The sequence below is a fragment of the Podarcis liolepis genome, assembly GCF_965112155.1.
Source record: "Podarcis liolepis genome assembly, chromosome: W".
NCBI lineage: Eukaryota > Metazoa > Chordata > Lepidosauria > Squamata > Lacertidae > Podarcis > Podarcis liolepis.
The window spans coordinates 5,038,292-5,061,198 of NC_139568.1; the positions used below are offsets into that span (position 1 = coordinate 5,038,292).

The window sequence follows — 22,907 nt, forward strand, 5'->3', positions numbered from 1 at the left end:
ACAAGGATTTGGCAACTAAGGTCGAGAAAGGAGCTTGCTTCGGTTTATTGATAAAAATTATTAATTCCACGATGGGAAATTATAAGAACTGTGCTGGAGGAGAAGAGTGGATGGTGAGAGTGAAAGTGCAACCCCCCCGGGAACTGGGGCGATCTGTGAGAGAGCCTGGCGAAGAGAGACAGAGACTTTGACAGCTGTCAAAGTAGCTGTCAAAGTTGGAGAATATAAAGAGGACTTTGCTATGAGGACTTTGCTGGTTAGTTTTGTTACAATTTGGATATAAATTGTTGAAAATAAGGAATAACAATTTGACTTTTGGATTTGAGGAAACAAAGTTACCATAATTCCCCTAGAGGGGCTTTGGGACATTACAAGAACGGTCGTAAGTGGAAAAATATTCTTGGAATTGCACAGGACTTGTTATCTTCTGGGAAAGCTGCAAAAACAAAACAGTATTTTGTCTACAGAGGTGTTTATATTAAAGGAGACAATAGAATTATCTATTGAAGAATGGAAGGGACTGGACGTAAGTTTTTGTTCCTGAACTAACAGCAACCCCTGTAGAGGTATCAAACTTTTGAATTAGAACGTTTTTGCAGCGGAACAGGAAAAGAAACCTGAGAAAGTGAGAGAAAAAAAAGAACAAAGGACTGATGACGACTTGGAAAGAACAAGGGAGGAGCCATATTATTGTGAAAGACCAAGGAAAACTAAAGGCCTGTCAGGGGCCTCTTTAAGACTGGGTGTCTGAAGTTAAATATTATTTTTAAAAAAACAAAAAAACCCGGCAAGGTGGAACTGGAAGGAAAAAAACCGGCTATGGACGTGAGATCTCCAGGCTGACAGTAGATAGACTGATGGACATGGGGAATCGAAACCGGGGAAGGGTGGGGGGAGATCTGGAATCCAAAGGGTGTACAACTATTTTTTGAACCTTTTTATATTTTTTACTTTGATTGGACGTGTTTATCAAAAAAGGGAATTAGTGGAAGGAAATTGGGGTGGACCTTGGGGGAAAATTTTTCTTTTAATGATGAGGGATGGTGGAATGTAAAGGGAAAGTGGTTATATAACTAAATTGAATAGTGGGTTAAACAAAATAAGTTTTAAATTGGGAGTAAGAACTTGTGGAACCAAATTAATGAAAGGGGAATACAATAGGGAGGGGGATGGGGAGTCCTGGAAAGATGTTAATGAAAATAAGGCTTAAATTGTAAAGGTTTACTTTTTCTTTTTCTTTTGATTTTTTCTTTTTTGAGTTTTGGAAATTTCAATAAATATGATTTTTTAAAAAATAGAGGGATTTTGGTTACTTAGTATTCCATCCAGTTCAAATCCAAAAATCAAGTTAGTTTGTATCGGTTCTTCCTTGTTTTCAACAAAATATAACCAAATTGTAGCAAATATATCCAGCAGAGACAGAAAACAAAGATCGCTTTTTCCGTCTTGACAGCTAGTTTGACAGCTGTCAAGCTCTTCAATATCTCTCCAACAGGCTTTCTCGCGGATCACTCCCGGGTCCGGGGGGGGTGACACTTCAGCTCCAAAAATTAACTCTTGTCCTCCAGTAAAAATTACTTAAACTGCCAAATCCTGAAATTAATATCTTTTAGTGAATAAGAAGGAAAAAATCCTCTCGACCTTAGTTAGTTAGTCCTTGCTTTAGATTATTTATAAGACGGGGAGACTGACTTCCTGTTTATGCCTTCCCCGATCGTGCCTAATTCAACAAAAAATTTTCCTTTGAAAGTCCAATTTCCGTACTACTCATGGGTTACTGCTTTAGAGTCCAATTGTTCACAAGAAGAAGTCAGCGCTCTCCGACCATGGCATGCGGCTTCACTCCGTAGGAGAAGCAGTCGACTCACAGCACCGCGCCACTCACCCCGTCTCCCGTTCCGAAGCCTTTAAAAAGGCTCCTTCACGGGTCGGGGGGGCGCAAATGGTGCCCGCCGAGTCACCAGGTTCACAGGCTTCCCCGCCTGTGATTTTTAAGGGTCCCCGTGTCGCCGCAGCGGCAAGACCCGATCCTACGGAGCCGATTCCCTCCGGAGCTCAGAGGGAATCCGCCATTAGTCGATCGTGCTAACCCGGAAGTCCCTGTTGGATTCTCAAGCCTTATCAGGGGAAACTGGCCACTCTCCAGGCACCCGGCTTGAGCTCCTTGTTGACCTCCCCGTCTGCGTCTCCCGGCAGGATACAGGCTAGGTCACTATCGGCGATCCTCCTCAAGTGTGAGAAGAACACACCACTCTTCCCTCCTCCCTGCCTCCCCCAGGGAGGGGAAAGAGATAGACAGAAATGTATTTACATGTCTTTATTTCTGTCTTCGCAGCAGTACAGAGAAACGCGTCTGCTCTCATCAGACTCCAACAGCAGAGAGAGAAACTCCAGCCCTGTACTTCCAGAACAGGTCAAAAAACACTCTGTTCTAACATCCGGTGCCCCTTTGTTCCCATGGTACAGTCCCAAACATCAACATCCTGTTTTGCATTCCAGCCAGCTGCAGCTCACTGCCGCATTGCTCCTTTTCCATAATAGTCCCAGCATTTGTTGTTGTTTAGTCGTTTAGTCGTGTCCGCCTCTTCGTGACCCTCTGGACCAGAGCACGCCAGGCACTCCTGTCTTCCACTGCCTCCCGCAATTTGGTCAAACTCATGCTGGTAGCTTCGAGAACACTGTCCCACCATCTCGTCCTCTGTCGTCCCCTTCTCCTTGTGCCCTCCATCTTTCCCAACATCAGAGTCTTTTCCAGGGAGTCTTCTCTTCTCATGAGGTGGCCAAAGTACTGGAGCCTCAGCTTCACGATCTGTCCTTCCAGTGAGCACTCAGGGCTGATTTCCTTCAGAATGGATAGGTATGATCTTCTTGCAGTCCTTGGGACTCTCAAGAGTCTCCCCCGGCACCAGAATTCAAAAGCATCAATTCTTCAGTGACCAGCCTTCTTTATGGCAGGCAGCATAGTGCTCTCCAAATGTTGATAGACCAAAATTCCCATAATTGCTAAGAATTGGCCTTGCTGACTGGGGCTCATGAGAGTTCCACTTCAGCAACACCAGGAGGGTGCAGTGTCGGCGATCCCTGTTGCTGCAGCTGCAACACTAAGGTTTCTACTAGTGCAGCCAGTAGAGAGCAACATAAACCGAGTGGCAGAGATGTATTAGATTAGATTATAGCAAATGTGGGCAACTTCTCCAGTGATCGGGGTGGGAGTTGCAGTTTGTTAAGGGCAGTAACGCGAAAGCAGAGCGGCCATTTTGCATGGAGAAGGTTCCAGGCTCAGTCACCAGTGTGTGCAGATCGGGCTGGGCATGATCTCTGCCTGAAAGCTGCTGCCAGTCCATGTAGTCAGTCCTGAGCTTGATGGGTCAATGGTCTGCCTCAATATAAGGTAGCTTCCTATGTTCCTGTGTACTACAGCAGGGTTTGGAGGGCCACAAGCACCCTGCCCATGAATTAAAGAACCAGGGGAAATTGGGAAATTCTAAAAGTCTTTGCTGAAAGGACATCAAAGCAGGGGCCAGGTGAACCTCTTTGGGAGATTATTCTGAAAGGTCGGGTGCCATGACTGAAAAGGCCCTGCCATGCTTGAAAGAGCAGGAGTTCCCTGGGAAAAGGATTCTAGTCAGTGGAGAGGCAGTGCAAACATAAGTGGGCCTTCTTCTGGTACCCTTTTCCCAAACCTTGAAACACTTGAAATGCCAAATGGGATGCTCTGAATTGGGCCTGGAAGCAGTTCAAGAGCCAGTCTAGTTCACAGAGCACTAGCCTAATATGATCATACTGCCCAATCCTAGTTATCAGTCTTACTACATATTGCAGGAAGTGGCAGCAGGCTGTCCCCCGCCCCCGTGAGCTAGCCTGTAGCTGTGGTTGCTTTGCTTTTTTCCAGCATTGTCATCTGATCACTAAAAATGAGCTTCAGAGACTTCTGACCTACGGCCAGGTGAGAGACATCTTTGTGTTATATGTGGTGGTTTAGGATATTGCCCTGTTTATTTCCTTTGTCTGGGATACCCCAGCCTAGGCTAGAGAAACCACTTTCAGACAGTTAGGAGCAAAGAACATAGGATGACTGCGACTTCTACAAATGCTTTTTAAGGTTGCAGGTTTGTGCAACCTGAATTAGAAGCAAGTCCCAATTAAGTTGGAGGGTTGCCTTGGAATAAGTAGGACTGCTCTGCAATTTCCCAGTTAGAGGGCTTTCCTAGCTCAGCACACGCTCCAGATGTTGTTGGACTCCCATCAACCCCAGCATAGCTGCTGTCCAGCAATATCTAAAGGTCTAAGGTTTCCTGCTCTAGGTTTTGCATCGATCTGGAAAATCTGCGTTGCTCACATGTTCTTATCAGCAGATACTTCCATTAAGTCCAATTAAATTGCTGGTGCTTTTTGTTTTACATTTTTCTCTCCAAGGTTTGTGTGTTCATCATGTTGACGACCTTTCTCCCACTTGGCATAAGGATCATTGGTATTTTGTGTTGAAACAGAGGCCTGATTGCTGCACCTTATGGTGGATTTAAACTCTGTGAGAGTAGTCATGCCTTAGCCCTTTGAGAAGGATGCTGCAAGGAAGGCAAGGGGGGGCAGCCTCAGACTTCCAACATACGCAAAACCATCATAAAACATTAAAAACTTCCCTAAAGGCTGTATATTTACTTATCTCCTTGACATCTGACGGGAGGGTGTCCCACAGGGCAGGTGCCACTACTCAGAAGGCCCTCTGCCTGGTTCCCTGTAACTTCGCTTCTCACAGTGAGGAAACCGCCAGAAGGCCCTCGGTGCTGGACCCTGATGCCTGGGCTGAACAATGGGGATGGAGACACTCTTTCAGGGCTGAGGCCATTTAGGGCTTTAAAGGTTGGCACCAACACTCAGAATTGTGCTCAGAAACGTCCAGGGAGCCAACGTAGGATGCAAAAGGATGGTTTTGCAGTTGCTCATAGTGTCGGGGTGTATTCTGGTGGTTGTTAACAGTTTGTATGGATTATTGGTACATATAACATTGCATATTGTAGGTATGGCTAACCTGTGGTCTGCCAGATGTTACTGAGCTGCAGTTCCTGTTGGCTCCAGCCATCATGGCCAGTAATCAGGGATGATGGGAATTGTAGTTCTGCAGCATTGTGAGGGCCACGTGTCTGCTGCTCCTGAGTTAGAGGATTTTCCTGTTGCGTGATGCAGCAAAGTAATTTAAGATGACATGGGGCAAAAATGCACAAGCATCCTGTACCTTTAATAAGTGTGTATAAGATAGGATTTCAGCAGGTATACCCCTTTTTTGCACTTGGCTAACCTACTAGTAGGGACGCGGGTGGCGCTGAGGGTTAAACCACAGAGCCTAGGGCTTGACGATCAGAAGGTTGGCGGTTCAAATCCCCGCGACGGGGTGAGCTTCCCTTGCTCGGTCCCTGCTCCTGCCAACCTAGCAGTTCAAAAGCACATCTAAGTGCAAGTAGATAAATAGGTACCGCTCCGGCGGGAAGGTAAACGCCATTTCTGTGTGCTGCTCTGGTTCACCAGAAGTGGCTTAGTCATGCTGGCCACATGACCCGGAAGCTGTACGCCGGCTCCCTTGGCCAATAAAGCGAGATGAGCGCCGCAACCCCAGAGTTGGTCACAACTGGACCTAATGGTCAGGGGTCCCTTTTGTTACGATATTGAAGCAATGCAGCCATGAGCTGCTGGTAGCTTGAAAACAAAACATAATGGGAATGTTGGGACTGTTCCGTGGGAAACAGAGGGACAGTCAATTCACAGTGCAGAGGGCACCGGAATTAGCTCAGAGTGTAATATGAGCTGGACAGGAAGTGTTTGTTCTCTCTCGACTGCAGGAGTATGAAGAGAGCAGTCATGTTTTCTGTAACGCTGCAAAGACAGAAATAAAGGCATGTAAATACGTTTCTGTCTATCTCCTTCCCCTGCCGGGGGGGGGCAGGAAAGAGGGGTGTGTTCTTCTCACGCTGAGAAGGATCGCCTATCGCGACCTCTGCCTGGATCTTGCCGGGAAAGCAGACAGGGAGGTCAACAGGAGACCAAGCCGGGTGCCTGGGAGAGTTGCCAGTTTCTCCTGATAAAGGCTTGATTTCCGACATCTGGTAGCACAGAGCCAATGGTTTCAATCCATGAAAGCAGCAAGAGAGGTTGATGAATCGTACTTCATCCTCTGCAATGAGATAAAGAAAGAATGTGGTAGCGGGCGGATGGAAGCTACAAGGACGGCTGAGCACTGGTGAAGGTGTTTTTGCTGAGCAACGGATTCCCTCAAGGTATGGTGATTTTATGGCAGTGAGAGTGAACGCGAATTGAAGCATTCTTCGGTTCACTGAGTGTCTGCTTTTGGATGAAAACAGCACGGTAAAACAGCCTGCATATTTCGCATTCCTGGGCCTGATAAAGGTTGCTGCTCAAGCCTGGAATGTCCAGTTGCTAAGCAACGAAACATCAGTAAAGTGGTAATTTACTAGCCAACGGAAGAGGGGCTGGGACTATAAAAGGCTGGAAAAACACTGGTAAAAATTCCAGTGTTTGTTTTGTCTATAGTCTCACTGCTCTTGGAGGGACTTTCTGGAGCTGCCTGCGTTTAACTGCCAGGTGCAGGCTTGAGAGTGAGAGCTGAGGCTTGGATTCAAAATGGATACCAAGAAGGGGGGAGGCTTACCTTACCCACCTCCACTGACTAATGACAATTATTCCTCATGGTCTGTAAAGATGAAAGTCCTGCTTCAGAATCAGAGGATTTTTGGGGTGATTGATAACCCCATCCCTGCTGCACCAACGCCAGGTTGGAATTCACAGAATGTGAGAGCCAGGACGGCCATAATTCTGTGTATCTCAGATGATCAACTCGTGCATATTCAGGATTTGGAATACGCGCGTGAGATTTGGCAAACGCTGCGTAGAATACATCAAAGAGATGCTGGTTCTTCAGCGTTGCTGCATTTTGAGAAACTGATTCCCAGCTACAATGACTTAAGACAGTATCTTATAACCCCATACTTACCCCAGCTCAGTTCCCGACAAAGAGGAAAGCAGACAGCATATCTGCTAAATAAGTCTTCTGGGAAAACAACTTTGTCAGTGGCTAAATTTCTTTTCCTGGCACTCAAGTGTCGGAAACGTATAACTGAATGCCTTGATGTGGGTTATCTGTGAGAGGTCTAGTACTGTGGCCCTACCTTATTTATGTACCCCGATGATGTTATAGTTTATAATTATTGTGTTTTATTTTTGACTATCGGTCGAATAAAGGATATTGATTGATTGATTTTAGAAACTGACCAATCTAAGGCTAGCGCCTGATGGAGATGTACAAGCGCATCTGACAGAGATGAATTTCTTACACCAGCAGATGGCGCAACGCAATTTCCCTCTTCAGGAAGAGATATTCTGCTTCATGATTATTAACAGCCTTAATCGGACTTATAAAACAGTTGCAAGTCAGCTTGGTTCTCTACCTGCCGCAGATCTTACGACGGAGAGAATTTGTTCAGTGATTCTCAATGAGAGAGACAGACTTGCTGCAATAGATGTCAAAGACAGGGGGAGAGAAGCTCGGAGTTCTGACACTCCAACTGCTACTGCGAGTGAAGAACGGGCTGTTGCTTTGAACGTTGTCCGTTGTTACAATTGTGGACAGACTAGGCATCTTCAGCGGAACTGTAAGAAGCCACGTCAACAGAAAGGAGGAAAGGGGAGCTCTGCAAAGCCTGAGGCGTCAGGCAAAAGTCGTATCAAGTCCCAGGTGAAACCTGCAAAGGCATCGCTGTCAACAAAAACCGCATTTTCAACGGAGAACACTCTTGTTCTTGACACGGGATGCACGCAACACATGACATCGCACAAAGATCTGTTTTCAACGTTTAAGAAGCAAAGCTTCACTGTGAAACAGGCCAATGGCCAGGAGCTGAAAGCGACTGGGTTTGGAACTGTGTATCTTGAGAGTCTGAACTTGACTATTAACAATGTGTACTTGGTTCCTGATTTAAAGTTCAATCTGCTGAGTGTTTCGCAGATCGCAAAGAAAGGACTGACTTTGTCCTATGATAGAGAAAGCTGCAAAATCTTCAAAGATGGAGAGCTGTATCTTTTTGCCAGAGAGAAAGATGGACTGTATTTGTTGACTTTTGATCAAAGTGATTGCATAAATTGTAATGCATCTGAATCTAACATGATTTCTCTTGCAGGTATGACGAAGGACGTCAAGAAGGCGACCAAGGTTGACAGGGCATTTCAGCGAGTGTATGCTGATGTGATTGGTCCTCTAGCACCATCTAGAGGCAATGCAAGATATTATCTTGTGTGTGTGGATTATTTCTCTCATTATGTGTGGGTATATATATTGCAGAAACCACAAGAAGCCTTAGACAGGTTTAAAGAGTTTTGTGACAAGGTTAAGAATGTTCATAATGCTAACATTGATTGTCAGGGAACTGACATCACAGCAACAGGAGAAGGAGAGGCTCTCCGATTCTGCAGGGGAAGGTACCAGCACAAGGGGGAGACGTAACTTGATAGAGGGGGAAGGAAATCAGTGTAACACCAAGGATCCAGGAGAGCAAATGGCAGAGGAGGTGGAAGGGCTCCGGGATTCTTCCTTGGAAGTCAGTGAGGAGAGCACTGGTCCTCCACTACCCACGACCTCCCTGTGCAGAAGACTTCCGCGCAATGAGAGGCGGAGACGATTGGGTGTCAAACAGCTTTTATGCTGGCAAAGGTTTAAGAAACGCCCACAGACAGATTCTGCTAGCGACTGAGGCAGCCACGCTGAGATGGGCTGTGCAGTCAAAACAGTTTAAACTATGCAACCAAGCTTCCAAAAGGGAAGGTTTACGCACGAGTAACTCCCAACCATTACAGAAATCTGTCTGTCACCGAAAGTTGCTCGTGCACAACAAGCAGGCGGCATCATGAGTGAGACAGGAGAAGTCAGAGCCACGGAAGGGGCTGCTGGAGGACAATCGCTGGCGGAGAGAAACCGCGAATTGGAACAGCACATAGCCCTCTTGACAGCGAGGCTGGACGAACGATGGTCTCAAGATGCCCAAAGCAAGCCAACCCCCATAGCAAGGAAGGTACCGGGACTGGTGCATAAGTTTGGGGGGAGACCTCAAGATTATGGAGCGTTTAGAACAGAAATAGAATACGCCTTGAAATTGCAGCATAGCGATTTTGCAGACGATGAAGCGCAAGTGGCTTATATCGTGGGTCACCTGGAGAATGGGGCTAGGGCATGGATCAGGCCCCTGATGGCGATGCAGAATGCAGCCATGCAGGACGTACGGAAATTCTATCAGGCGATGGACGCGATGTTTGCCAGCGATATTGTGGAAAGCGTGACAAAACGGGAACTGATGAGCTGTAAACAGGGAGACCAGTCAGTTAGAGACTACTGGTAACGTTTTGCAATGATAGTTCACCGTCTCGGGTGGCAGCTGGACTCTGAACCCATACAAATGTTGTTTGAGGAGGGGTTGTCACCAACGGTCAAGGATGAGCTTTCGCGCGCACCCCGCCCACAGTCCATGGACCAGCTGACCAAAGCTGCACTTGCGATTGGTGTGAGGCAGGAAGCGCGGGCTCAGGAGAGGCGGGAAGGCAGAGAGCAGCGTTGTCATGACTACCACATTCCTAAGATACCAAGGCAGCTTTCCCCGCCGGCGGAGCCAATGGAAATAGGTGGTGCGCGCGCCCGGGAGGCTTCAAGCTCCAGCGAAAGTCGCAAGAGAGAGGGAAAGGACGTAAAAACGACCAAGAAATGTACTCTGCCAGCGGCCAGGACATTTTGCCAGAGTCTGCCCACAAAGAAAGGCCTGGCAAGGAATGGTGGGAGCCGTGGGGGATGAGGAGGAGGTGCAACAGACACAGGAGCAGGGAAACGGGAACGCTTGGCTGCCAATCAACGGGCACAGCAGCCAGGCCAGCAACCAGTAAAAGTGCCCAAACCAGATTCCCCAAAGGCAGCTATAGCCATTGAGGTGGTGCTAGAACTCCCGAACGGGCACCCAGTCAAGGTTCAGGGGATGCTGGATTCAGGCAGCTCCTGCAATTTCTTCAGCAAGGACTTTGCATTAGAGCACCAGCTTCACTTGCTACCTTTGGATTTCCCCTTGCAAGTAACCACCATTGATGGGAGGGAGCTTCTATTTTTTTTTAAAAAAGATATTTATTAAGGATTTTAAACACTGAATTCACCAATTATATATAAAACCATCACCCAGATACAACAGACAAAAAAAAACAAGAAAAAGCAAAAAAAAGAAAGTAACTGTCAGGGGCTCAGGGACAGAGGCACAGCGGAGACAGGAGATGGAGAGCGAATGGGAAGAATCTGAGGACAGCGGGGGGGGGATGACAGTGATCCGAGGGATTCCATGAGCCTCTCCAGCGAATCAGAGAATTCCCAGAAGGGGGCGCCGGTGGTCAGGACAAGGGGGGTCCCAGGGGGGACGCACCAGAAGCAAGGGACCAGCGGGGACTCCCAAAGCGGCAGATGGAGATCAGGACCAGCTTCCCCACCAGAGCGTAGCAGGGGGGGGGAAGGTTCCCGTGTGTCAGGGCCAGCGTCTCCTCCAGCAGGGAGAGGAGATGAGTCAGGGCTGACCATGCCTCCATCGGAGAAGGGGGGAATGGAGGAGAGGTCAGAGCCAGCTAACCTCCCGGAAGAGGAGGAAAGCAGTGACAGGAGTAGTGTAACGGTCAGAAGGAAGGTTGGGAGCTGGGCGCGCGTGCCAAGTTCAAATGTACAGGCGCGCGGGACAGCAGAGAGCCCGGATTGGGAACCAGGTCCTAAAGCCCGCCAGAGGGAGGGAGAACAATCCGGGGAATCAGCGTCAGAAGAGCCTAGGAAGGGCGAAACCCCAGCGGGCAGGAGGACCCAGCGGAAGAGAGAGCAAAGGAGGAGGTGGAGCAAGGCAAGGGTCTTAAACTGGTGTCGGGGAGGAACGGACTCAGACGGAGCTTCAATGGTCTAGGGTTTCAGACGTAGGGCTGCGCGCCGCGGCTGTCAAACCGAAAATGAACTTCAATAAAGACTTCTTTATATAAAGAGAAACTGGTGTTGGTCCTTTGTGAGCTGGGACCTGAGGCAGCCCTGACAGTAAGCTCCGTCTGCGTAATTTTTTTTTTTTTTTTGCGAGCTCACGAAGATAGGCAGACATGACTACGGAGGCGCAGCTGGCAGCACTGCAGGAGGCAGTCTCGAAGCTTTACGCAGAAGTAGTGACCTCCAGAAAGAAGGAAGAGGAAGCAGAAGCGCGCTGCAGAGATCTGCAAGCCAGGTGGGAACGTGTGTGCAAGGAAGGGCTGCCGGGACCCAGGCCGGAGGGGGTTGGCCTCGGAAAGCGGGGGGGCAGCATAGTAGCCCACTTCGATGGGAACCTGAAACACTATCCCAGCTTCAGAGCAGACGTCGTTTATGCACTAAATTTGCTTCGGAAAGACTTTAGAGATGAGGAGGAGAAAGTAGGCTTCATAATAACCCACCTGCATGGGGAAGCTACAGCCTGGCTGCGCAATTTATGGCGCGAAGATGACCCCGCCCTCCGGAATTCAAACGCGTTTATCGCGGCCATGGACGCTTGTTTTCAATCAACCGTGGACGTAGACGTGGCCAGGCGGGAAATGCATGGATTGCGGCAGGGCAAAGCCACGGTGAGACAATACCACTCTCGCTTTTTTGCGTTACTGAATGTGCTGGGCTGGGAAAAGGACTCCGCGGCAGTGAGGGATCTATTCTGGGAGGGGCTGAATGGCTCCGTGAAAGATGAGCTGGCAAGGGGGGACAGACCTAGCACCACCGCAGAGGTAGTACAGAGAGCGCTCACGATAGGAGTACGCCAGGAAGAACGCCCTTGGAACAGGGATGAGGGTCGTCTGGCACGCGCACCCGCCAGAGCGCCTCCCTTCCTACCCAGGGAACTAGGGCGCGCGCACTCCACGCCTCCGCTGGGGGAGGGAGAAGAACCAATGGAGATAGGTGGTGCCAAGGCTCAGACAGCAACCAGAGCCCTAGCACCAGGAGCAGTCAAGGCGAAGACTCCTAGAGGGAGCAGGAAGTGTTACATCTGCGACAGTGCACAACACATGGCCAAAGAGTGTCCCCAGAGGATCCAGAAGCACACTGCAGCCTTGGCAACAGTAAAAGAAGCAGTGCAGCAGGGGGAGCAGCTTCAGGGAAACGACAATGCCTGGCTGGAAGCAGAGGCACTGGGGCCCAGCCAGGCAAGTCAGTGAAGCAGTCCCCAGAGATTTTGCAGCCCACAGACCCCCTCCCACCCAAACCAGTGGTGCAGCTCACCGCATCACTCCAGCTGCCAAATGGATTCACCCTGGAAGTCCCTATTACCATTGACTCCGGTAGTAACGCAGACTTTGTGGGGGTGGAGTTCATCAAGCAGCATCGCATAGCGCTACTGCCGGCCACGCTGCCACTAAATGTCGTCACAGTCGATGGCAGGAAGCTGCTGGGCGGACAGGTGGTACAGCAAACACCACCTATGGTGATGCAAATTGGAAATCACCGCGAAGTCATCAGCTTCAACGTCACCCACCTGTCGGACACGCCCATAGTGTTGGGCATGAGTTGGCTGGATAGGCACAGCCCGGCATTAGCGTGGTACCAGCGGCAGCTGACCTTTGGCTCCTCCTACTGCGTAGAACACTGCATCCAGACCGGCCAGGAAAAGGAGGGTCAGGAGGATGGACAGCAGCTACACCTAGGCATGGTGCAGGCGGTGCCCAGAAAGTACAAGGCGTTTTTGGAGGTCTTCTGCGAGAAGGAAGCGGACCAGCTGCCCCCCCACCGGGCCTATGACTGCGCGATTGACCTCCTACCAGGTGCGACGCTGCCGACGGGGAAGCTGTATTCCATGTCCGAGGACGAAATGCAGGAACTCAGGGAGTTCATAGAGCACAACTTGCAGCGGGGATTCATCCAAGAATCCAAAGCAGTGGGGGGCAGTCCCGTGTTTTTCGTGAAGAAGAAAGACACGCCCCAAAAGAGGCTGGTCGTAGATTATAGGCTCATAAATTCCAGGACAAAGCCCACAGCCTTTCCCATGCCCAAGATCAACGACCTGCTCGCTACGGTGAGGAAGGGGAGGATATTCACCAAGCAGGACCTACGAGGCGCGTACAACCTTATACGCATGCGGGAAGGCGATGAGTGGAAGACGGCCATGTTTACGCCGTTGGGCACCTATGAATACAAGGTTATGCCGTTTGGTCTCCAAAATGGCTCCCACTGTTTCCAAGCATTTATGCACCACGTGTTAGCGGGGCTCCTCTACAAGAAGTGCGTATGCTTCCTCGACGACATCCTGGTCTTCTCGGAATCGCAGGAGGCTCACGAGAGGGACGTAAAGGAGGTCCTGCAGAGACTACGGGAGCACAGACTTTACGCCAAACTGGAGAAGTGCCAATTCGACGTGACGGAGGTGGATTTCCAGGGCTACAAGCTGTCCGACAAGGGCCTCGCCATGGACAGCGCCAAGGTCCGCTCGGTGTTGGACTGGAAGAGCCCGCGCAATCGGAAGGAGGTCCAGAAGTTCGTCGGCTTCGCCAACTTTTACCGCAAGTTCATCAGGGGTTTCGCCAAGGAGACGGCGGCTATCACGGACACCCTTAGCTCCAAGAAGAAGAAGTTCACCTGGAAGGACCAGGCGGAACAGTCTTTTCGGAGACTCAAGCGCCTCTTCGCGTCCGAAGAACAGCTGCTACACGTGAATCCCGGCAAACCAATGCGGGTTGAGACTGACGCCTCAGACAGAGCGGTGGGGGCAGTCCTGTTGCAGCAAGATCCGCAAGGGAACTGGAGGCCCTGCACATTCTACTCCAGGAAGCTCAGCAAATCGGAACAGAACTACACCATCTGGGACAGGGAGTTGCTGGCCATTCATGCGGCCTTCAAGGCGTGGCGGCACTTCCTCATCGGAGCCAGACACACCGTGCAGGTCCGCACAGACCACAGGAACCTGGAGTATTGGCGCACGGCGAGGCTCCTGAACCAGAGACACATCCGCTGGGCGGAGTTCTTTGCGGATTTCGACTTCAGGATAGAATACATCCTGGGAGACAACAACGTCATGGCAGATGCACTCTCCAGGAAACCGCAGTATCTCGAGGAAGCGGCACCGGTGGCGGCCAAACACATTTTCGCACCGCAGGCGTGGGCATGCGCTTCAGCCACTGTGAACCTGGACGCGGTGTGTCGCGCGCTGCAGACGGATCCGTTTGCACAATCCAAGATGGAGGAGGGCGGAGGGGCACAGCGAAGGACGACCAGTTCCAGATACACGACGGACTGCTTACCCGCAAAGGGGCTCTCTACGTTCCGGGAGACGACCTACGTGCGAAAGTCCTGCAGCAATTGCACGACGCACCCAGCGCTGGGCACTTCGGCAAGGACAAGACGGCGGAATTAGTAGCCAGGGACTTTTGGTGGCCCCAGATGCGAGGAGAAGTCACGGATTACGTCGCCAGGTGTGACACTTGCCAAAGGGCAAAACCCGTGCACAGGAAGCCGGCGGGAATGTTGGAACCGCTACAGACGCCACTAGAACCGTGGGAGAAGGTGGCCCTGGACTTTGTCACAGATCTACCCAGCTCGCGAGGCAAAACAGCGGTACTAGTGGTCGTAGACCTGTTCACCAAGATGGCGCACTTCATTCCTTGCGCGAAGGTGGCCACAGCGGAACAGACCGCCAAGCTGTTCATAGACCACGTGTTCAGAGTTCACGGCTTGCCACGGTCCATCCTGTCCGACCGGGGTCGCCAATTCATATCAAGCTTCTGGCAGAAGCTGCTGGGCATCCTGAACGTCAAGATCAACTTAGCGTCGGCAAGACACCCGCAGACCAACGGACAAGCGGAGAGGGTCAACGCCATCATGCAGCAGTACCTGCGATGCTACGCGAATCAACAGCCCTCGACCTGGGTGGACTACCTATCACTGGCCGAGTTTGCCTACAAAAACACGAAGCACGGGTCTACAGTGGTGACACCGTTCTTCGCCAACAATGGGCGGCATCCCAGAACCTTCCCGGGCTTCGAGACGAAGGGGGAGGGGGAGCCACGGGGGGCAGAGCACTTGGCAGCAGAGTTACAGGAAGTCCACGAACAACTCCGAAGGCACTTGGAACTAGCTAAACACGCTTACAAAGTGCAGGCAGACAGACACAGGAGAGTCGGGGAGGACATCCAGGTGGGGGACTGGGTATGGTTAGCGGCCCAGGCGGTGCCGGCCAAATCGTTAGCTAAGAAGAAGCTAGGACACAAGCAGCTAGGGCCTTACCAAGTCGAGGCACAAATCAATCCAGTGGCTTTCCGGTTGACTCTCCCGGAGGGCTCCAGAATGCACCCAGTCTTTCCTAGGTCGGTGCTCACGCCCTACAAGGCACCACACAGGTTTCAGGCACCAGGGACCGCACCAGACCCACTCAGAAAATCACCAACAGGGGGGGAGTCACCGAGGGCGACGCCACTCAACGAGGTCACGGAAATTTTGGACTCGAGATGGGGGGAAGAGGGAGTAGAATACCTCCTCGCCAGGGAAGGTACCCCGGACAGTGCCAACAGTTGGGTACCGGACTATGCCCTGGAGGAGCATTATCTCAAAGACGAGTTCCATACACTCTTCCCACACAGACCCATGCCAGCAGATTATTTCGACGACTGGCTTTTCACACCCACACTCTCAGTCAGCACGTTCCAGGGGTTCTCGTCCGCTGAGGAAACGACACCGGAATCAAGCCCCCCAAGGAGATCATGCTCGGGGGTTGACACAGACCGCTCCTATTGGTGGGACGATCAACCGGAGGTGGGGTGGAGCAGAGAGCTGATAAGGGGACCCTGGCACGCAGCATCACCCGAGGTAACGGGGGGAGAGACGGGCATGGACGTGTTGGGGGAGGATCCTGGGTTCGAGCACGAATACACAGAGATGGAAGCAGAGGAGATCGACGTCGACGAGCCCATTACGGACTGGACGGATCCAGATGGACGGCGACACACCGGGGGGAACGAACGGTATCCAGCACTCACCCCCACAGCAATGGAGCACCCGGAACCCGCACCCGAAGAGAGGGAGGGGGGAAGGGGGGGCGTCGAGGGGGGGATGGATGTCAGGGGCTCAGGGACAGAGGCACAGCGGAGACAGGAGATGGAGAGCGAATGGGAAGAATCTGAGGACAGCGGGGGGGGGGATGACAGTGATCCGAGGGATTCCATGAGCCTCTCCAGCGAATCAGAGAATTCCCAGAAGGGGGCGCCGGTGGTCAGGACAAGGGGGGTCCCAGGGGGGACGCACCAGAAGCAAGGGACCAGCGGGGACTCCCAAAGTGGCAGCTGGAGATCAGGACCAGCTTCCCCACCAGAGCGTAGCAGGGGGGGGAAGGTTCCCGTGTGTCAGGGCCAGCGTCTCCTCCAGCAGGGAGAGGAGATGAGTCAGGGCTGACCACGCCTCCATCGGAGAAGGGGGGAATGGAGGAGAGGTCAGAGCCAGCTAACCTCCCGGAAGAGGAGGAAAGCAGTGACAGGAGTAGTGTAACGGTCAGAAGGAAGGTTGGGAGCTGGGCCCGCGCGCCAAGTTCAAATGTACAGGCGCGCGGGACAGCAGAGAGCCCGGATTGGGAACCAGGTCCTAAAGCCCGCCGGAGGGAGGGAGAACAATCCGGGGAATCAGCGTCAGAAGAGCCTAGGAAGGGCGAAACCCCAGCGGGCAGGAGGACCCAGCGGAAGAGAGAGCAAAGAAGGAGGTGGAGCAAGGCAAGGGTCTTAAACTGGTGTCGGGGAGGACCGGACTCAGACGGAGCTTCAACGGTCTAGGGTTTCAGACGTAGGGCTGCGCGCCGCGGCTGTCAAACCGAAAATGAACTTCAATAAAGACTTCTGTATATAAAGAGAAACTGGCGTTGGTCCTTTGTGAGCTGGGACCTGAGGCAGCCCTGACAGTAACACATAATAGAAAACATACAACAAGATTCCATATTCAGCATTCATATTTTCCTAACCTTTTGGACTTCCTCACATCTCCCATTCCTGCATTCCAAATATAAAATTATAATCAGCAAATTATCACCTTGTTTCAGCTCCTATTTTGTAATTTTCAAATATTATGTCTCCAACTTTAAATATTTTTATCAAATGCTTAAAAACTTAATTTACATAATAATACTCCAAAATTCATCTTTTTCTTAAACATCACATATTCTCATATTTCTTTCAACTAAATTGCTGATGCCATGTTGTTTTCAAACGTGCATCCTTGTTAACACTCATACAATTTACAATGTTTCTGTGAGTAGTCCTTAAACTTTTTCCAGTCCTCTTCCACTGCCTCTTCTCCCAGTTCTCAGATTCTGCCAGTCATTTCTGCCAGTTCCATGTAGTCTATCAGTTGCGTCTGCCATTCTTCCACGGTGGGCAAATCTTGGGTCTTCCAATATTTTGCAATGAGTATTCTTGCTGCTGTTGTTGCATACATAAAGAAAGTTCGGTCCTTCTTCAACACCCTCTGACCAACAATACCCAAAAGGAAGGCCTCTGGTTTCTTAGAGAAGGTATACTTAAATACCTTTTTCAATTCATTATATATCATTTCCCAGAAAGCCTTAACCCTAGGGCAAGTCCACCAGAGGTGAAAGAATGTTCCTTCAGTTTCCTTACATTTCCAACATTTGTTATCAGGCATGTGGTATATTTTTGCAAGCTTGACTGGGGTCATGTACCACCTATATATCATTTTCATAATATTTTCTTTCAAGGCATTACATGCCGTAAACTTCACACCGGTGTTCCATAACCTTTCCCAGTCAGCAAACATAATATTATACCCAATGTCCTGTGCCCATTTTATCATGGCTGATTTAACCGTTTCATCTTGTGTGTTCCATTTTAACAGCAAGTTGTACATTTTTGAAAGTACCTTAGTCTTAGATTCTAACAGTTCTGTTTCTAGTTTCGATTTTTCCACCTGGAATCCTTTGATGGGAGGGAGCTTCTAGGAGGGGAAGTGACACACCAGACCCCACCAATGAGAATGAGGGTGTCTAGGCACTCAGAGACGATCGCCTTTCACGTTGCCTCACTAGCGGGGCCCCCAATAATATTAGGGATGAGCTGGCTAGCACAACATGATCCCGTGGTGGCGTGGTATCAGAGGACAGTCAGCTTTGGGTCAGGCTACTGCCTGGAGCACTGCCTAGGAGGGGAAACACCAAGGATGAGTGTAGCCCGAGTGGCAGGAATGGCAGTGGAACGGAAAAGGGAGGTGCCGCCACAATATGCTGATCTGAGGGAGGTCTTCAGTGAGAAGGAGGCAGATAGGCTACCACCCCACAGGCCCTTTGACTGCGAAATCAACTTGCTCCCAGGGGCACAGCTGCCGGTTGGTAAGCTGTATGCCATGTCGGACAGGGAGATGAAGGAGTTACGGGAGTTTATTGACAAGAACCTAAAGAGAGGATTCATAAGAGAATCGAAAGCAGTGGGAGGTAGTCCGGTGTTTTTTGTGGACAAAAAAGACACGGATAAACCCAGGCTTGTAGTGGATTTCAGGGCTGTAAATTTGGTGTCGGAACCCGTGACTTTCCCAATGCCCAGAATTGACGGCATTTTGACGAGAGTGAGGAAGGGAAAGATTTTTACCAAACTAGACCTCAGGGGGGCTTACAATTCGATCAGGATGAGGGAGGGGGATGAATGGAAGACCACCATGTTCACCCCACTAGGGGCCTTTGAATATTTAGTTATGCCTTTTGGATTACAGTCAGGCTCCGACTGTTTTCAAGTTTTCATGCACCACGTGTTGGGGTCACTGCTTTACAAGAACTGTGTGGCCTTCCTGGACGACGTATTGATTTATTCGGAAAACGAGGAGCAACGTGTACGAGACGTTAGAGAAGTGCTACAACGATTGCAGAAACACCAGTTGTGGGTCAAGCTAGAGAAATGTCAGTTTCATGCCAGAGAAGTGGAGTTTTTGGGGTACAAGTTGTCTGACAAGGACTTAGCGATGGACCCAAGCAAAGTGCAAGCAGTGTTGGAATGGAAACCCCCCAAAACACGGAAGGACGTACAAAGGTTCCTAGGTTTCAGCAACTTCTACAGGAAGTTCATCAAGAACTTCGCCCATTTGACTGCACCCATCACGGACTGTCTCAGTAGCAAAAAGAAGTTCGTGTGGACGGAGGAAGCTCAGCAATCCTTTGAAAGATTGAAGAAGGCGTTCGCGTCGGAAGAGCAACTATTACACGTAGACTTGGAGAAACCCCTGAGGCTAGAGACCGACGCGTCAGACAGAGCCATAGGGGCGGTCCTTTTGCAGCCAGGGCGGAGCAAACAGGAGTGGAAACCGTGTGCCTTTTTCTTGAGGAAGCTGAGCAAGTCGGAGCAAAACTATACCGTGTATGACCGAGAACTGCTTGCGATCTACGCTGCCTTTCGTCGTTGGCGCCATCTACTGATAGGGGCACAACACAGAATTCAGGTGTGCACCGATCACAAGAACCTAGAGTACTGGAGGACTGCACGCGTACTCAACCAGACAGATTCGCTGGGCGCAGGAATTCTCCAAGTTTTCTTTCGAAATCCAGTATGTGCCTGGGGAGGAAAACGTGAGAGCGGACGCTCTCTTGCGGAAGCCAGAGTACTTCGAAGGAGAGGGCCCACCGGAGACACGACACATCATACCTGAGGACCGATGGGTGTGTGGGGGAACCCTAGTGGGGAAAAGAGAACTGGCAGGGCTTACTAGGAATGATGAATTCACAAGAACTAAAATCAGGGAGCTACGAGATGGGAGAGAGGCACCAGAAGGGTTTGAGGAGAAAGAAGGGGTGTTGTACTATAGAGGGGCTATGTATGTACCGGGGGAAGCCCTAAGGGAAAGGGTACTCAAACAACTACACGACAACCCCACAGCGGGGCACTTTGGACAGCACAAAACGATGATGCTGGTCACCAGACAGTTCTGGTGGCCACGGGTGAGGGAGGATGTACGGGAATATGTATGAGGGTGCGACCACTGCCAAAGGGCAAAAGGGGAGCGGATGGTACCAGCAGGCTTACTGGAACCCTTACCCACACCGAGCAAACCCTGGGAGGTGGTGTCCATTGATTTTATGACTGATTTGCCCAAATCACGGGGGAAAACAGCGGTCATGGTAGTAGTCGACTTGCTGACCAAAATGTGCCATTTCATAGCCTGCTCACATGCGGTGACGGCGGAAGAGACGGCACGTTTGTTCGTAGAGCACATTTTCAGGTTGCATGGCGCCCCCTTGAGGGTTATCTCCGACCGCAGAAAACAATTTACCTCCCGGTTCTGGAGGAAGCTTATGAGCTTGCTGCAAGTCGAGGTGGGGTTCTCGACAGCAAGGCACCCAGAAACCAATGGGCAAGCGGAAAGGGCAAATAGTATACTCCAGCAGTACTTACGCTGCTACGTCAGCGAGAGGCAGAACGATTGGGTAGAGAAACTAGCGCTGGCTGAATTTGCGTACAATAACGCTGAACACGTGTCAACGGGAATGAGTCCGTTTATGGCCAATTATGGATGCCATCCCAGAGCCTTCCCGGGGGGTGAGGAGCAAAACTGGAGTGTACCCGCGGCGGAGCAGTTCGTGGAAGAAATGGAAGCACTACACCAGCAACTTAAGATGAACTTAGAGAGGGCCAAGGCTGTTTACAAGAAGCAGGCAGACAAGCACCGCAGGGAAGGGGAAACCATACGGGTGGGGGACAGGGTGTGGTTGTCCACCCAAGGGTTACCATTTAAAGGGGGGTGCAAGAAGTTGCAGCCCCGACGGCTGGGGCCATTTGAGGTAACACAACAGGTAAACCCTGTAGCATTCAAGCTCAAGTTGCCCGACAGTATGAAAATACACCCTGTGTTCCACAGGTCCTTGCTCTCACCACACAGGGAGGGGCGGGAATTCCTGGGGCGAGAGGTTGGAGTCCCCCCACAACCGCAAGTAGAAGAAAGGGAACACCAGCGCTCGGCCACGGAAATAATAGATTCGAGGTGGTGAGGTCGTCAGGTGGAGTACTTGGTGGCTTGGGAAGGGGAGCCCAGGTCAGAAAACACGTGGGTTCCAGCGGAAGCCATCGATGACAGGTATATGGTGGAATTATTCCACCGACGGTTCCCGGAGAAGCCCAAACCCTTGGAGAGGTTCTGGGAGGAACAATTTGGAACCACAGATGACGAAGAGGGTTTCGAGGGGTTTTCAGAATCCGAGGAAGAATCGGACTGGGTTCATCCCGTGGGTGGGAACCAAAGCAGGTGGGAAGAGGGTTTCGAATCCACTGAGGATGGTGACAGTTCCTTCCGGGGTTTCCCCGTCTCGTCAGCCGAAGAAGAGAGAGAAATTGATTCTACCGGGCGAGCAGGGGGTGGGGGGGTCCTGGAGGGGAGGTGGATGTCAGGGAACTGACATGAGAGCAACAGGAGAAGGAGAGGCTCTCCGATTCTGCAGGGGAAGGTACCAGCACAAGGGGGAGACGTAACTTGATAGAGGGGGAAGGAAATCAGCGTAACACCAAGGAGCCAGGAGAGCAAATGGCAGAGGAGGTGGAAGGGCTCCGGGATTCTTCCTTGGAAGTCAGTGAGGAGAGCACTGGTCCTCCACTACCCATGACCTCCCTGCGCAGAAGACTTCCGCGCAATGAGAGGCGGAGACGATTGGGTGTCAAACAGCTTTTATGCTGGCAAAGGTTTAAGAAACGCCCACAGACAGATTCTGCTAGCGACTGAGGCAGCCACGCTGAGATGGGCTGTGCAGTCAAAACGGTTTAAACTATGCAACCAAGCTTCCAAAAGGGAAGGTTTACGCACGAGTAACTCCCAACCATTACATTGATTGTCTTTTCACAGATGAAAAGCCAGTTTTTCTTTTACAGGATTTTCAGGATTTTCTGGATAAGAAAGTGATAAGGCACAAGACTGCTGTTTCTGCAGAAGCATGGAACAAAAGTATTTGTGTAAAAGTGAACAGAGAATTGCAAAATGGGATGAAGGCGCAATTGCTGAGTTCACATTTGCCACATGAGTATTGGGTGGAGTCATTAATGTGTTTTTGTTACAGTTGGATGAGAAAGGTTTCAAAAGATTTGGGAAGTCCTCCTTTTGAAAAGCTATTCCGCAGAAAACCTTCTGTTGCCCATTTTAAGGTTTTTGGGTCTCATGTGAGAACAGAAGCTCCAGGTGGAGTAAAGAATGCTAGAGGCATTTTTTGTGGGATATGAAAAGGGTCTCTACAGGATAATTTTGTCTGAATCTGGTCAGGTGATTCTCACGAAATTTCTAGAGAGTGCTCCTGAACAGGAGAGAGTAATTGTTCACACATTTCCCACAGAGGACAATTCAGATGATGATGATGATTTTACTGATTACAGTGGTACTGAGAGTAACAGTGATAGCTCGGAGAGCTCAGTTGACACAGTCTTTGAGAGGAAATCTCACACAATGGCTAGACCTACACAGATGAAGGATGAACCACTGTTTTACCATTGGAACTGGTTCTCCAAAGAGTCCTGAGACTGAACCAGTGAGCAGAGAGGATCAGCACCTCATACGTAGGTCTTAGAGAGTTACAAAGGGAGTACCGCCCAAGAGGTATTCTAAAGAGTTTGCTAACTTAGCTGTTGCATGTGTTACTATTATTGACAACTCAAGACAGGTTGAAGCTGTGTCTAAGTCAGAGACAAAGACACAACAGGGAGTTGCTAAGCGTAACACTACATTCCCTAGCCAAGGTAATGCAGATGCACTCATTCCTTGGAAGACAGACAACCAGAGAGGTACACTGGGGAAACCAGTGGCGGGTAGTTCCAAGGGTGGAACTGAAACAACAGGGGAGTGTTATATGTATAACAACTGTTTGTTTTCTTCTCTGGATCACGCTTTG

The 22,907-nt window shown here is 50.4% G+C and overlaps 1 protein-coding gene across 1 annotated transcript in view; it reads left to right on the plus strand.

Moving 5' to 3' along the window:
• LOC310697809 (inositol polyphosphate 5-phosphatase OCRL-like) overlaps window positions 1-22,907 on the plus strand; it is a gene marked incomplete at its 5' end in the record, with an annotated part of 43,899 nt that overhangs the window by 15,229 nt on the left and 5,763 nt on the right. The window contains one exon of the mRNA XM_083484441.1: window positions 3,893-3,946. Coding sequence (XP_083340567.1) covers window positions 3,893-3,946 — 54 coding nt within the window. The remainder of the gene's footprint in view (window positions 1-3,892; window positions 3,947-22,907) is intronic.